At 43.1% G+C, this 13,353-nt stretch overlaps 1 protein-coding gene across 1 annotated transcript in view; it reads left to right on the top strand.

Moving 5' to 3' along the window:
* Fras1 (Fraser extracellular matrix complex subunit 1) overlaps positions 1–13,353 on the top strand; it is a 400,690-nt gene that overhangs the window by 224,393 nt on the left and 162,944 nt on the right. The window contains exon 20 of the mRNA XM_055594513.1: positions 6–149. Coding sequence (XP_055450488.1) covers positions 6–149 — 144 coding nt within the window. The remainder of the gene's footprint in view (positions 1–5; positions 150–13,353) is intronic.

The following is a 13,353-nucleotide window of genomic DNA, read 5'->3' as shown; positions in this document are numbered from 1 at the left end:
CCTAGAGTGCCACCCGTCCTGCAGGCAGTGCCATGGGCCCCTGGAATCCGACTGTGTGTCCTGTCACCCTCACCTCACTCTCACCAGTGGGCGCTGTAAGACCAGATGCAAGGAAGAGCAATTCCTCAACCTTGTTGGGTACTGTGCTGGTGAGTGACGAGTGACGCCTCTTTGTGCTCCTACGGAATTCTGGGCAGCTGCTAGAGGCTTCAGAGCAGGCAAAAGTGCATTGCTGGTACCGGTCCACTTGGCTCTGACTACAAACCCGTTTTTCCAGTAGATATTTTTCTCTTGTCCAGGAACTGATTTCACTATATTCCCTCAGACATTTATAAATGAGGATTCAAATGTAACTGATTTTGTTTGCCTTTCTTCCTCCCTTCCTTCCTTTTTTCCTTCCTTTTTTCCTTCCTTCCTTCCTTCCTTCCTTCCTTCCTTCCTTCCTTCCTTCCTTCCTTCCTTCCTTTCTTCCTTCCTTCCTTCCTTCCTTCCTTCCTTCCTTCCTTTCGTTTTGATATAGGGTCTCACTTACCTCAGTCTATTAGTTACTTTTCTTAATGTGATAAAATGCAAAAAGCTTCTTGAGAAGGAAAGAGTATTTTGGCTCACGGTCTGAGGGCACAGACCCTCATAACTGTGAACGTATGGTACAGGAGTTTGACACAGCTGTTCCCATTTCATCTGCAGCGAGGAAGGAGAGATGAATGTGGCCCTTACCTTGCTTTCTCCTCTTCGTTGCATTCCAGACCCCAAATCCATGGAACAGTGGCTCTACATTCATTCAGAGTTTATCTTCCTTCCTCAGTGTTCCTTTAAAAACCCTCATAGACACATCCAGAGATATGATTCTATGGTGATTCAGTCAAGTTGGTGATGAAGATTAAGCTTCATACACAGTCAGGGATGAACTTGCTCTATCTGAGGATGGCCTTTATCTCCTGCCCCTCCTGCCCCCACTTCCCAATGTGAGGATTACAGACGTGTGCCACCACATCTAGCTTCAGATGTAAATTTAATAATGTTCTTATAAGTCCTGGAAGGAAATTAGAATCTCATATTAATGGAGAATGAAGTGATGATTATAGTACTTTTATACACATTTTAGGGTAGCAAAAACACATTTTCAAAACATTTGCTCTAAAACCTTTTTTCTCCTGCTTACATTACCTGCTCTTTGATGGGACCTTTTACCCAGGCACAGATTTTTAGGGAAGTTAAGCTAAAAATAGACCAATTTCTTCAGGAAATGATTTTTTTTCTTCCTAATTTTAGAATCCAAAGAGGGGGGAAAAGAAGCAAAGGAGGGAGAGAGGGAGGAAAGTAGGGAAAGCTTGAGATGTTAGTAACACCAGAATCATACATCATCTGTGACCTCCACCTGGCCATTCACACAACAACATCAAAACATCTATTTTTTTTTCTTAAATCTACTAATGAATAGACTCTCAGAATACAGGGAGAAAAAGAAGATAAGCGTGTGAGTGACCCTGTCACTAAAAAGTGTAAAGGTCATCGTATATCCCTCCCTCCCTTCTTAATTGTAGAGGACTGTGCACAGGTATGCCTTCAGCAGCAACGCCACACTTCTGAGTTGCTGGGCCGAGGGCGTTCTCAGAGGCTGCACATAAATGCGAAAGATGAGGAAGGAGGATCTGGTTGGAGGCTGACCCACATAAGTGGCTTATCTTGTGGCAGGAAGGAACTCCAGCACAATGTCTACCTCCCAGTGACCAGCAGACAAGATAATACTGGGACAGCACTGATAACTGTCATCTTTGGGGGCCTAGCAAGTGTCTGTCAATGTTCGTCATGTGTCTGGTGGGTACCAGTATCTTGCCAAAGGCATGCGTTCTTTTGCACACAAACTTAAGACTAGATATTGGCCATTAGGTTTTATCTGAGAAAATGGAAAACTGTCAAGTGCAAGGGCCGCACTGGAACAATGGTGGGCTTGGGGCAAATCTGAGTCATAGAACCAATGAGCCGAACTGCAGCATCTAGGTTTGAGTGTAGTTAAAGGGCTGGTTGGAGCGTAGCTCAGTGGTAAAGCCTGTGTCTACCATGCACAAGACACCATTGTCCATCCATACAATGAAGATACACAAATCATACCATTGCTGGTACTGCCTGTTGCAGTCAGGACAGACAGCACTGTCTCCTCCCAAAGGAATGTCTGATGATGGCTGGTGTCGACTATTATAGATAGAAAGTCTGAGTTTAACGGATGAGCCTTATTTTCAGGCATGTAAGCTGCCATCATGAAAACTGAGGTCCCTGACATATGTATTAGTCAGCTTTGTGTATCTACAGAAAAACACTAGATGCAGCCAGCTTATAAAAAGAAACGGTTCCTTTAGCTCAGAATTTTGAAGGCTGAAGCCCCTGTTGCTAGCTTTAGCGCCGTCTGGTAAGGGCCCCTTCTCTCAGCTATGTTATATTGTGGAAGAAACATGTTGAAAAAGCCTATGTCGCAGAGCAGGAAATCAAAGGGGGAGATAAGTCCCTTAGGCTGCCACTAGTGACCCAAGAAACTCCAGACAGGCTTCCAAACCTTGTACTACCTACGTAACCAGTATGGTGACTCCAGGGACTGAACTCCTGAAGTCCCAAGCCATACTGGCAGCAGGTAGTAAAAGTATATCAGTGGTGTGTATGGGTTGCTGTTATGAGGAAGGGGAGAGACATTTCAGGCTACCTAAGGGGACAAGCTAAAGACTCAGTTAACAAATGGGACAAATAGATTTATATGCTTAAATTCCTGCAGGTCATAAGGACTGTAGGAGTTCAGCTGGGAGTACAGGGAAGAAAAAGACATGGAAGGCTTCACAGAGCAGGTGAAACCTAGCTTACTTCCTACTGATCAGCAAGGGTTGAGTGAGATAAGACTGCAGTTCTATCTGGAGGCAGACCAGGAAAGCAAAGAATATGGGTCGTATATGGCCAGTGAGTGAAGAACATGGCTGGCACTGAAGGACACTACAGGAACAGGTGGCACAAGTTTGGTCGGAACCAGAATATGACGAGCCTGATGTTGCTGGCAAAAGTTGAGGCTGGCTCTTGAGTACCGTGAGAGTTTGGGAAGGGCTGTGCCTTGATTAAGGGTGTATCATGCATAGTCTACAGGCTCTGAGAGATTGGCTGGAGTGGGGAGGAGCTGGTTTAGGGAGAATATTAGTGAGGTAGTGTGTATTGTTCCTGTTATGGTAGATTTTCTATTCCAGTCTGTTTCGTATGTGGAACCTAAAACTTTTATCCTATGACATATTTTATAAATAAATGTTTATATAAGGAGATTGGAAAGTTTTAATAGTTAATGAGCTCTGTTCGCTCCAAAGTCCAGAATACCCTTTGATAGTAAATTAGGTGATTAGGAGCTGCATTAATATTTTAAGGCTAATAGGAACCATTGGAATAGAGAACCATAGGACTGGACTCAGTGACTTTGGAAGGCCCTGCAGTCTCAGAAGAACAGGCTTCATGAAAATGGGCTGGGAAGAGGCCTGCCCATTTATGAAATTGAGTGTGTTCATGGTTTTAAATGACGTAGTTGTCATCCGTTGCTCAAAAATACTTGTTGCAAAGTGACTGGCATAAGTGTATTTCAACTATGAAACCATCAGAAACTGTGTTAATGTAGTTTACTTTGTAACTAAATGTATGACTTTCTAAATGCTTCCTACTTCTCTGTTACGCATTCTTTTGTTTGGTAGTTCATCCAGTGTTTAGTAAACCCACGTTCCTTCCTAGGCTGGCCCTGTGCAGGCTCTGGGGATAGAGATAAAGATGTGCAACTTGCACCTAAGAAATGTAGCTTAGCGATGGGTGGTGCACTCATTCGCAAAGGCTGCCGTAATAAAACACCAGAGACTGGGAAACTTTAACAACAAAAATGAATTTTCTCACTGCTCTGGAGGACACAAGTCCAAGACTAAAGACTGCCCACAGGACAGGTTTCCTTTGAGGCCTCTCCTTGCTGTGAGAGGTTTGCCCTCTTCTTGAGACTATCTTCTTGGGGATGCTGGGGACAGGATGGTCTTACTCTGTAGCCCAGGCTGCCTTGGAAATCATGAAGGATTTTCTGCCTTAGTACCCCCAAAGGCTGGGATTACAAGTATCAAGGAAGGTCAAGGAAGGTCATGGTTGCCTTTCTTTGAAGAGAAAGATTACAGAAAATGGCTTGGAAAATTTTGAGTTGAGGCAGAAAGACCTGTATTAGATAATTACAGGAACCCAGATGAGCTTTCAAGCCTATGGTAAAGGGAAGGAAGGGACTTGGCCTTCCTTACTGGATGTAAATGATACATTGGACTGGTCCATGGCTGTTTGCTATTTGCTAGCAAAAATGATCCAAGAGAGGCAATTTCACATGGTATAATTTAATAGAGCAACAGAAATAGTTTCTCACTTGCCACAGTGGTGAGGCAGTAGGAGAGTCACATGATGCCCAGGTTTGTGGTCATGGAAATTCAAAGGACAGGAGCAAAGGTAAGAGGCAGGAGGTTGACATTTGCATGTGGACAAGTTAGACATGGGATAACAGTCGGACACCAGGGGTACTGTCCCAGAAGAGGCTGAAGGGATATGTACATAGTTACCAGCTCATTTCCTACTTACTATCATCCTGAACTGAAGGTCCTAGAATTTTATTGTTTACACTGACATGTTGGGTTAGTTCATAATAAGTATTATAATTTTTTCAGATGACTTTGATCTGACTACAGGAAGGTGGTGAGGAGCTGTGTGATGTCAGGCCAAACAGGCTGACACACAACCCTACTATGCAATGTCCTTGAAAGTGTCCTCGGGACCCCCAGAGAGAATGACCCTCTGTGAGCTGCTCCCAGGGGCCCGGGATTTATTTGTGGGATCTGTTCTCTATCTGAGCTGCACACTTGATCATCACCCAAGACCTCTTAATTGCACTTAGCTGTTCAAAAAGAAAATTTCACTCAGTCTATCACGCAGACAAGAATAAACATATCCTGGGAACAGGTCTAGGCACCTCACAGTGTTCTCACATGTGGAGATGTCATATGTAGGGGATTTTCCCTCCGAGTCTGTCAAAGCAAATAGATAGCTGGAAGACTCAGGCCAGAGCTGTTGAAGGTTTTCGGCAAAGACAAATGAGGTGGATGAGAAGCAGGGGTACATCAGCCTGTCATGGACATGGCTAAGTGCTACAGAAAGCCAAGGGTTTTCTTCATAGGTTTTTTTCCCCCTGTACATCTCTACATTATCAAAAATTTTCAAAGCCTGGGGTGCTTTCTCTATTTGTCTTTCTCAGCTAAAAGCATTCTCCTGTTCACAGAAGAGGGTGAAATTAAAAAGAAAGCTCAGATAAGGCCCTTAGGGAGAAATGTCCAAGTGAAGATGCATTATTAAAAAAAACAAAAAACAAAAAACAAAAAAAACAAAAACAAAAAAAAAAAAACTCTGCCCTGGGCTAGGCAGGATGGCTGTGCTCGATTCTCAGATCTTACGGAAAAAATGAGAACATTGAGAGTGGAGTTGCTGAGAATGAGTAGCCGTTTTGTTAGGATGGTGGAACCCTAGGGAGTAAAAACTTGATTATTGTGTCTGCAGTGATATTTTAAATGCTGGTTCACATCATCTAGTCTGTCTTAAGAGCATAAGGAAAAGGCAAAACTATCACATAAATACTAGTCTGAGCATTTTCATATTGCATAAAGTTTAAGTCCAATGGTAGTTATAGCTGTTAAATGAAGCAAAGACTCTTAACCAAAACTTTGGAAAATGAACTACAGTTCTTAAAATCTTTAGTGTGGAGTTTTGGTTAAGTAAAATTAAGTAACTTTCATTGTTGTAGGAGTTTTAGGGCCTCACAGATCTAATTCACTATGATAAGGATTGGGTGACATTCCTCAGACACATGACTGAACACCCATCTCCTCCCCTCCCCTGTATAATGTGACACAGAGGTCGCCAGGGGCTTCCGGAACTCTCTTATGGAAGCTCTGAACTGATAGCTGGCATTATTATTTTAAGTAATTCTTTGTCACCTACTAAAATACAATGAGACTAGTAAGCTGTACGTAGATTTCAGGTTGGCTCCCTCTCTTTTCACCTCCCTTTTCCCCTTTCCCTTCCCTTCCCTTCTTTTTTTTTCTCCTTCCCTTCCATCTTTTTTCCATGACTAGACAGCAGAATCACCCAACAGATGGACCTTTGTCACCATTTCTTTTTCAAAGAATACTGATGTTAATATATTTTTCTTCCAAATCATTAAGACAAGCAATATCCTCTCAGTCATTTTTGAGTCATTTCTGTGGTCTTTATCTATTTGGTTGATAGCATTTCTGTAAGCAGGGCCCATGATTTTAGTGATAGTGTAAATGTACCCAGATTAGAAGAGCCCATATCTGCATTCCTGGGAAAGCTGATACAGCGCAGCACAGAGCGCTGTTTGGGGGTTTGAGGTGAGCACAGAGGAGCACCTGGGAAGGAGCCCTGAAGAAGCCCATCCCCCCCCCACACTCACACAGGAGTGGAGTGGTTTTATTTCACAGCAGTTTCAGTCACAGGGAGGTGAGCTGGTCCTGAGATGGTGGCGAAAAAGCAAACACTTTAAATGCATAGTGGCTCAGTGGTTGTTAACGTATTTTGATCACCAAAATCCTACCCATGAGTCCTCAGTGCCTAGCTCAGAGCCTTTTCCTTCCAGAATGAGCTTCCTCTTCGCATCTTCCACGTTGTAATTTCCCTGTGTGCAGATTGTTACTTCCATTTACTTGGCACTGACTCACTCACGTTCTCGGCAGATGATCAGTATGGGCATCTGATAGTAAGTGATGCTCCCGAGGAGGTATGTGAAAAGCTCTAGGCTGATTGCTTCCGACACATTTTCGCCATTTAACATTCATGTGATCTTCAAGGGAGGTGGTAATTCAATCCTTGCTTTACACATAAACAAACTGAATTGTAAGAGAGCTAAGTAATTGACTCAAACAAGAGCGATAGAACCAAGAACTGAATCTAGAGGTTGGGATTTCATTATTCTCATTGTCATGTGTTGGACTCCACAATGTGGAGTACGACTGAGCCTACACATCAGGGACTTCTGGATGGGTATTTTTGTTGTTGTTTGTTTGCTTGTTTGTGGCATATGTGTGCGTGTGTAGTGTTTGAATATGTGCAGTGCAAGTGCACCTGTGTGTGTTTCGAGGCTAGAGGATAAACACAGGCGTCATCTTCAAGAACACCGTTCATATCCACCTCCTTTGGGACTGAGCGTCTCACTAGCTAGAAACTCATCAATTAGGGAAGAAGACTGACTGCAGAATGATCTTTCAGGGATCTTTCTGTCTTGACCTCTCCAGCACTAGGCTAGAAGTGCGTACTATACCACGCCTGACTTTTAACACAGGTATTAGGGGTTGAACTCAGATTCTCATGTGTGACAAATATATGACTGAACATCTCCCCAGCTCCATATCAAGGCTTTTGTGCATCTGTACATGTGCAGAGTTCTCTGCATAGGTGTTCGTGTGTGTACATGCTTGTTCACGTGCATATAAGCTTGTGGAGGACAGAGGTTGATCAGATGTCTTTCTCAATCTCTCCTCACCTCGCTTTTGAAAGAGAGTCTCTCCCTGGATCTTGAACTCACTGATTCGGCCACATGGGCTGGCCCCTTACCCCAGGTTCCACTCATCTGGCTTCCACACTAGGGTGTCAAGTGCATGCAACCAGACATGGCATTTGGGGAGGGGATCTAACAATGAAACTTCCGCATCCTTTTGCTCATAAGGCAAGCACATTATAGCTCAGCCACCTGCCCAGCTTCTGGCCAGTGGATCAGAAGGTGCCTTGGCAGGGGTGGTTATGATGGTGAGGGAGCTTAGAGAAGTGTTCTTGAAGGAGAATAGCAAGAAGTGCTGCTGTGAATGCTGAGGAACCTGATTACAGTGTCATGGGTGCCCCGCTCCTGCCCGACTGTGTGTCCTAGCTAACTGAAGGAATGGTCAAGAAAAACCCGAACACATGCTAGACTTTAATAACCTATGTCAATCCACATCTACATTAATCTTCTAAAATGCATATTACTTGAATGGTTTTTATAGTGGTAGCCAATGGGTACTTTGTTCTTTTCTCTTAGGTAGCACATACATTTCTATGTGTTGATGCTATTACAAGGGTCTGCATCACTGTCACTTTTAGTGGTTAAGTGGCATTTGGTGATATTGGCCATTCTTCTGTTGTGGTAGCTGTTGAAAAGCAGGAGATAGTTTAGCTAGCAGGTTAAATATGACTTGCAAGGCTACAACTGTGACTAACTATGTTTCTCTCGTTGGTAGTAATAATGGCATGTTTTTGGATTTGTAATTTTCTAAGTATTTTATCTTCTCATTGGATCAACCTATGAAACCTTACTGCAGAGTTGTAATTACTAGAACAATCCACCATGTGGATTTGGAGACACAAGCACCATGCACTCACTATCTGTTTGACCAGCATGGACATTGTGCTTGGGAAATGCTGGGTAGAGGAAATTCCTGGACCTGAGCCCCAGGGTTCTAGTGCCACCCATCCCTGCTCTATGGTAATTTGATCAAGGAGCTTTTTTCTTAGCATGATCCGTATTCTGTTCTTATCTCATCTCCTTTGCCCTCCTCTTCATTTCATCTGGTCCTGCTCTTCTATCTCTGTATATTTTCAATTTCCTTGTGCCTTCTATTTTTTTTTAACGCTCGGTCCTTTATTTCCCTTATCTCCTTCTTTTGTAATGCACTTTCTTTTCTTATTTCTCATCATGTCGCCCTATCTTCTGTTGCTTGAACTATGATCGTATATCCAATCTCTTTCTGGGACTTTCCGTGATTGTCTCCTCCTTGGTCTCTCAATTTCTGTTTTTATTCAAGAGACCACAGGGTCTGCTGAGGGATGATTGAACACTTCAAGGCATTTCCTTTCTTTGATCCTTTTAAAAAGAAGAGGAACATGTTCTATGCTTAAATTTAGGACTTAGAAATTTAAAAAGAGAGAGAGAAAAACTCGTATTGCAATCAAATCCTCACCTTTGACCTTCTTAAACAATTCCCTACCCAGCTGTAGTAAGGATAGAAGTACCTTAAAGTGTCAATGACAGGCTTTCACTAATGCCACTGTGGCTGCTGTCTAGGAAGGACAGGGCTGTTGTGGGTCTGCGTTTAGAGGACACAACTGAGTGTAGGTATGGTTACCTCTTCAATACTAAAGGCAATTGTGTCCTGTGACTGCACTTGCCCGATTTTCCCACACACTTAAAAATCTCTTTGACTGACTTGCAATGAGCAAAAGGACCATCTTCCTTTCAAACTAGTATATCTTCAGCATGAATGCTGACTCTGATTGGGCCCACTACATAAAGAGTTTTTAGAAATACCGTCTACATGATCATCACTTAAGTCATAGTAAGAATTGTAAAGGGTTGGGCCTGTGGTTAGTAGATGCCTCTCATTCACAAGCCAAGAAACTCGCATCACTCAGTTTTGCAGCTCGTGGCCAGTGCAGGCAGGCTTTGTACCCAAGCAGATCTGCTTCCGAGGGCCCAGTTTGGCCGTAAACCACAGCTTACTCTATACTTGTTGGCAGTCACTTAACTTACCTCTTTTTGATGTTCTTGAGATTTTGCCCATACAACCTTCCTGTACCTTGTACCTCTTCCTCCACTCAAAACTCAGTTGACGTGATCACCCAGTCACAACTCAGCGTTCTCCTCTTGTTTGGAGGAACAACAGCATCCACAAACAAAGCTCATATCTCCTCTCAGATATCTCTGCATTTTCTATTTCTGTTCTTTTACTTCCCTTCTGTTACCCATCCCTCCTTGAGCTGACTTCTCCACCCAGCTAGTTCCTCTTCCCTTTTCACATAGCCCTTCTGAGCTCCCCTGAACCTCTCCTCTCTCCATCCCATCCCTTAGGGCATTTGTATCTCTCTTTTTTTTTAATTTTTAATTTAATTTTATTTATATATTTATTTATTACAATTTATTCACTTTGTATCCCCACTGAGCCCCCTCCCTTGTCTCCTCTGGGTCTCACCCACCCTCCCTCTTCTCCTCCAATGCCCTTTCCCTAGTCCTCCCCTTCTATCTGATCCTAGCTTATCTGGTCTCATCAAGGCTGGCTACATCATCTTCCCCTGTGGCCTGGCAAGGCTGCACCCCACAGGTGGAGGTGATCAAAGAGCCAGGCACTGAGAAGAGGGAGATAAAAAGATCTGGAGGGGACGGGAACTCCACAAGGAGAACAATAGAGCTAAAATACCTGGACCCAGGCTATTTTAAAATACCAATACCCAGGGTATTGGTCCTGCAGAGACCAATAGTCCAATTAAGGACCGTGCATGGAGTGGACCTAGACCTCCTGTTCATAGGATGCCCATTGGCTGCCAGTTTCCAAGTGGCTTCCCTAGTAAGGAGTATAGGGGCTGCATTCTTATCTCTCACAGCATTCTTTTCTTTTCTTCCCCTTTGGTTTCTGTTCCAAGTGCACCCGACTCTCACTCCACTCCACCCACAGGAACTCCAGACTGAAAAAGCTCCAAAGAAATCGATCTTCATGCCACACCCATAAGCTATTTTTCTTTCTTCTCATGACTCTTGTTTATCTGTGCCCCATTTTATAATAAGCACAATTCAGATCCACTGAGTGGCACCCATTTCCAACCTATTCTAGCTGTCAGGTGGCCCTTGCCTATGTTTCCTTTCTTCTCTTCCTATTGTAAAACTCACTTCTCCCACATGGCAGCCTCATGCATCTTTACAGTATCTTTCCCACTAAACTTTCACACTTCTTCCCAAGAGGGGGGGGTGTCAGTTTTTGAAGATCAGCTTTGTCTTCTAAAATAAACAAAGACCGAAATGTTATGATGGCTCCCATTGCCTCCCACATTAATGTCCTTATCCTGATTTCTAAGGCCCATGTTCTCCTTTGATCCCTGTTTTAATGTTGAGACTCCAACCTTACTAATTCCTTTCTCATTCCATCATGCTCCACTGTTTGTTCTCTGCTTGGCAAGGGTGTCTTTAGTGGGCATCATTTTCAGGCATTATCTAAGCACCCAAATTGTAAGACCTGAGTCTAAAAGAGCCTGAGCCTCCTTTCACCCTTTCTGCAAGAAACAAAACAATCCCCCTTTCTGCTTAATGTCTCTGCATCTTCTACTTTCCTCCTGATGTAGTAGAAGGTTGTTTTTTGTTGTTGTTGTTGTTGTTGTTGTTTCCTGCCACCAGGTTCCCTGAATAATGACTCATGAGACTCAATTATTACTTTATAAATACCTAGGTCGTATAGCTCGGCACTTCTCTAACTAGCTCATAATTTAAAATAACCCATTATGTTAATCTGCATTCTGTCATGTGGCTGGTTATCTAAGCTCAGGTACCATGTGTCCGTTCTTTTCAAATTTTGCTAGCTGAATCTTATGTACCTGGCTCTATCCCAGAATCCCTTCTGCCTGCCAGATGTCCTACCTATTTCCTGCCTCAGTCATAGAACATAGGTTTTTTTGTTTTTGTTTTTGTTTTTTTAATTGACATGTTGCATCCAAACAACCACAAGAGATTTTTTTCTACAGGTACCTAGGGCTTTCCCATCATCCTGTCATGAGCATCTCTGGGGAAAGCCCCCTTCCTCTTCTGCTTCCTGCAGCACCTTCCTGGTGGCCACATAGCCAGCTGACTTGCCATTAGCACCAATTGAAGAGAATCGCTCTCCATTTGGAGATAAATCAAAGTGCTAAGACACATGAGTGCATGCAGTCCTCATGTCACTTGTCTGCAGTGGGAGCTGCCCCCAAACTGAGAACTCTGACATTGTCAGTCACTGTATCCAACTGCCTCAGTCTTGACATTGTTCCCTTGGCCTCTGTAGCAGCCTTCTCAATAGTAAGTTTGGCAGCACTGGGTAGAAACCTCTTTCCTGTCATCTTAAGATCATTCTGTTATGGAGGGGCTTTGTTTGGCTGTTTTAAGACTAAAGCGGTAGCCACAGGCACTGGATAGAGAAGTTTTATCTGTTTGTTTGATCCATTGGTTTTGCTTTGTTTGTTTTATAGCCTTTGCACTAATTTAGACTCTCTAAGGGAAAAAACAAGACATCATTTTTAAGCACTTTTGGGAGGGCTGAGCCCAAAGTAATAATAAAAAGGGAAAGGAATAGGTTTTTTTTTCTCTTCTGCCATTCATATATATTTCTATTTCTTTTGTGCCTATTTCACAAAATGAACTCTATTGGCTCTTAACAATCAAATCAGATTCAAATCCTATGCTCTTGGTTTTGTTTTTCGTACATTTGTACAATGAATTTCTGTCATTTTCACACATCTCACCTCCATTCTCCTTTTCAGACTCCTCTTACTCTGGTCCCTTCTCAAGTCCTCTCTTACTTTAGTCTTCTTTCTAATGTGTGGTCAACTGAATTTAATTAGTGTTCCTTCCCCCAGCTTGGGTAGGAGGTTATTTAGTAGAGCATAAACATCTATCAGTGACTGCACCGCAGAAGAAGCTACACCTGCTCTCCTAACAACCTTTAAGAGCCAGCAGCCCTACAGGAAGGGGTGAGGCTGTATGTACCTACACACGTGGTAAAATGTTGAGGAGCTCAGTCTTGTACCCCTCAAGTTACAAGTATTTGTGCAGATAACCACAGTTACAAAGAGTTCATGTCCCAAAGACATCTTTTTGTTGCACACATTTCCGTTCTGTCTCGTACAGTCTTTCCACTCCCTTTCCACAGTGTTCAGTGAATGTTGAAAGGGGTGATATAGCTGTTCTGTTTAGGGCCAAGCACTCCGCCATCACACTGTCTCAGCCCTGAGTTTCTGCGTTTACCGCCAGTCCCTACAGTAAGAAGCATCTCTGATTGGGCATAACCTGTGGATTTAACATGGATATTCAGAAGGTAGTTGAACAAGACCATTTAGCAAAATAGGCTCTCCACTATGGCATGTGACCCCTCCAGCCACAGGCTCTTGACCAGTTTCACAGAACTGAATCCTACACATATTAAAAGGCCTGGAGTTATTGTATGACATCATCTCCCTCTTTCCTGGTGGAAAACAGTTTCAAGTGCTGCTTATTTTAACTACTTCCAAATGCATTTCATGCAGTTGCATTGAGAACCTAATCAACCACTAGGATATTATTTAAAACCCTCTGTATGTCTAAATTTGTCTTTATAGATCATTATTTATCAGCTAAAGAGTCACTGCCCCATGAAATCAACATTCAGACCATTGCTTTCATAACGCACGTTGACTTGAACATCTTCAGGCTTTTTTGTCTTTGTTCCAAAGATGAAAAATCAGTCACTTCACTGGCGTGTACCGCCATCCATCATGATCATGAGT

Source organism: Psammomys obesus, unplaced genomic scaffold (genome assembly GCF_907164565.1).
Source record: "Psammomys obesus unplaced genomic scaffold, mPsaObe1.curated_primary_1811, whole genome shotgun sequence".
NCBI lineage: Eukaryota > Metazoa > Chordata > Mammalia > Rodentia > Muridae > Psammomys > Psammomys obesus.
This window is presented reverse-complemented; position numbering and strand designations above follow the sequence as displayed.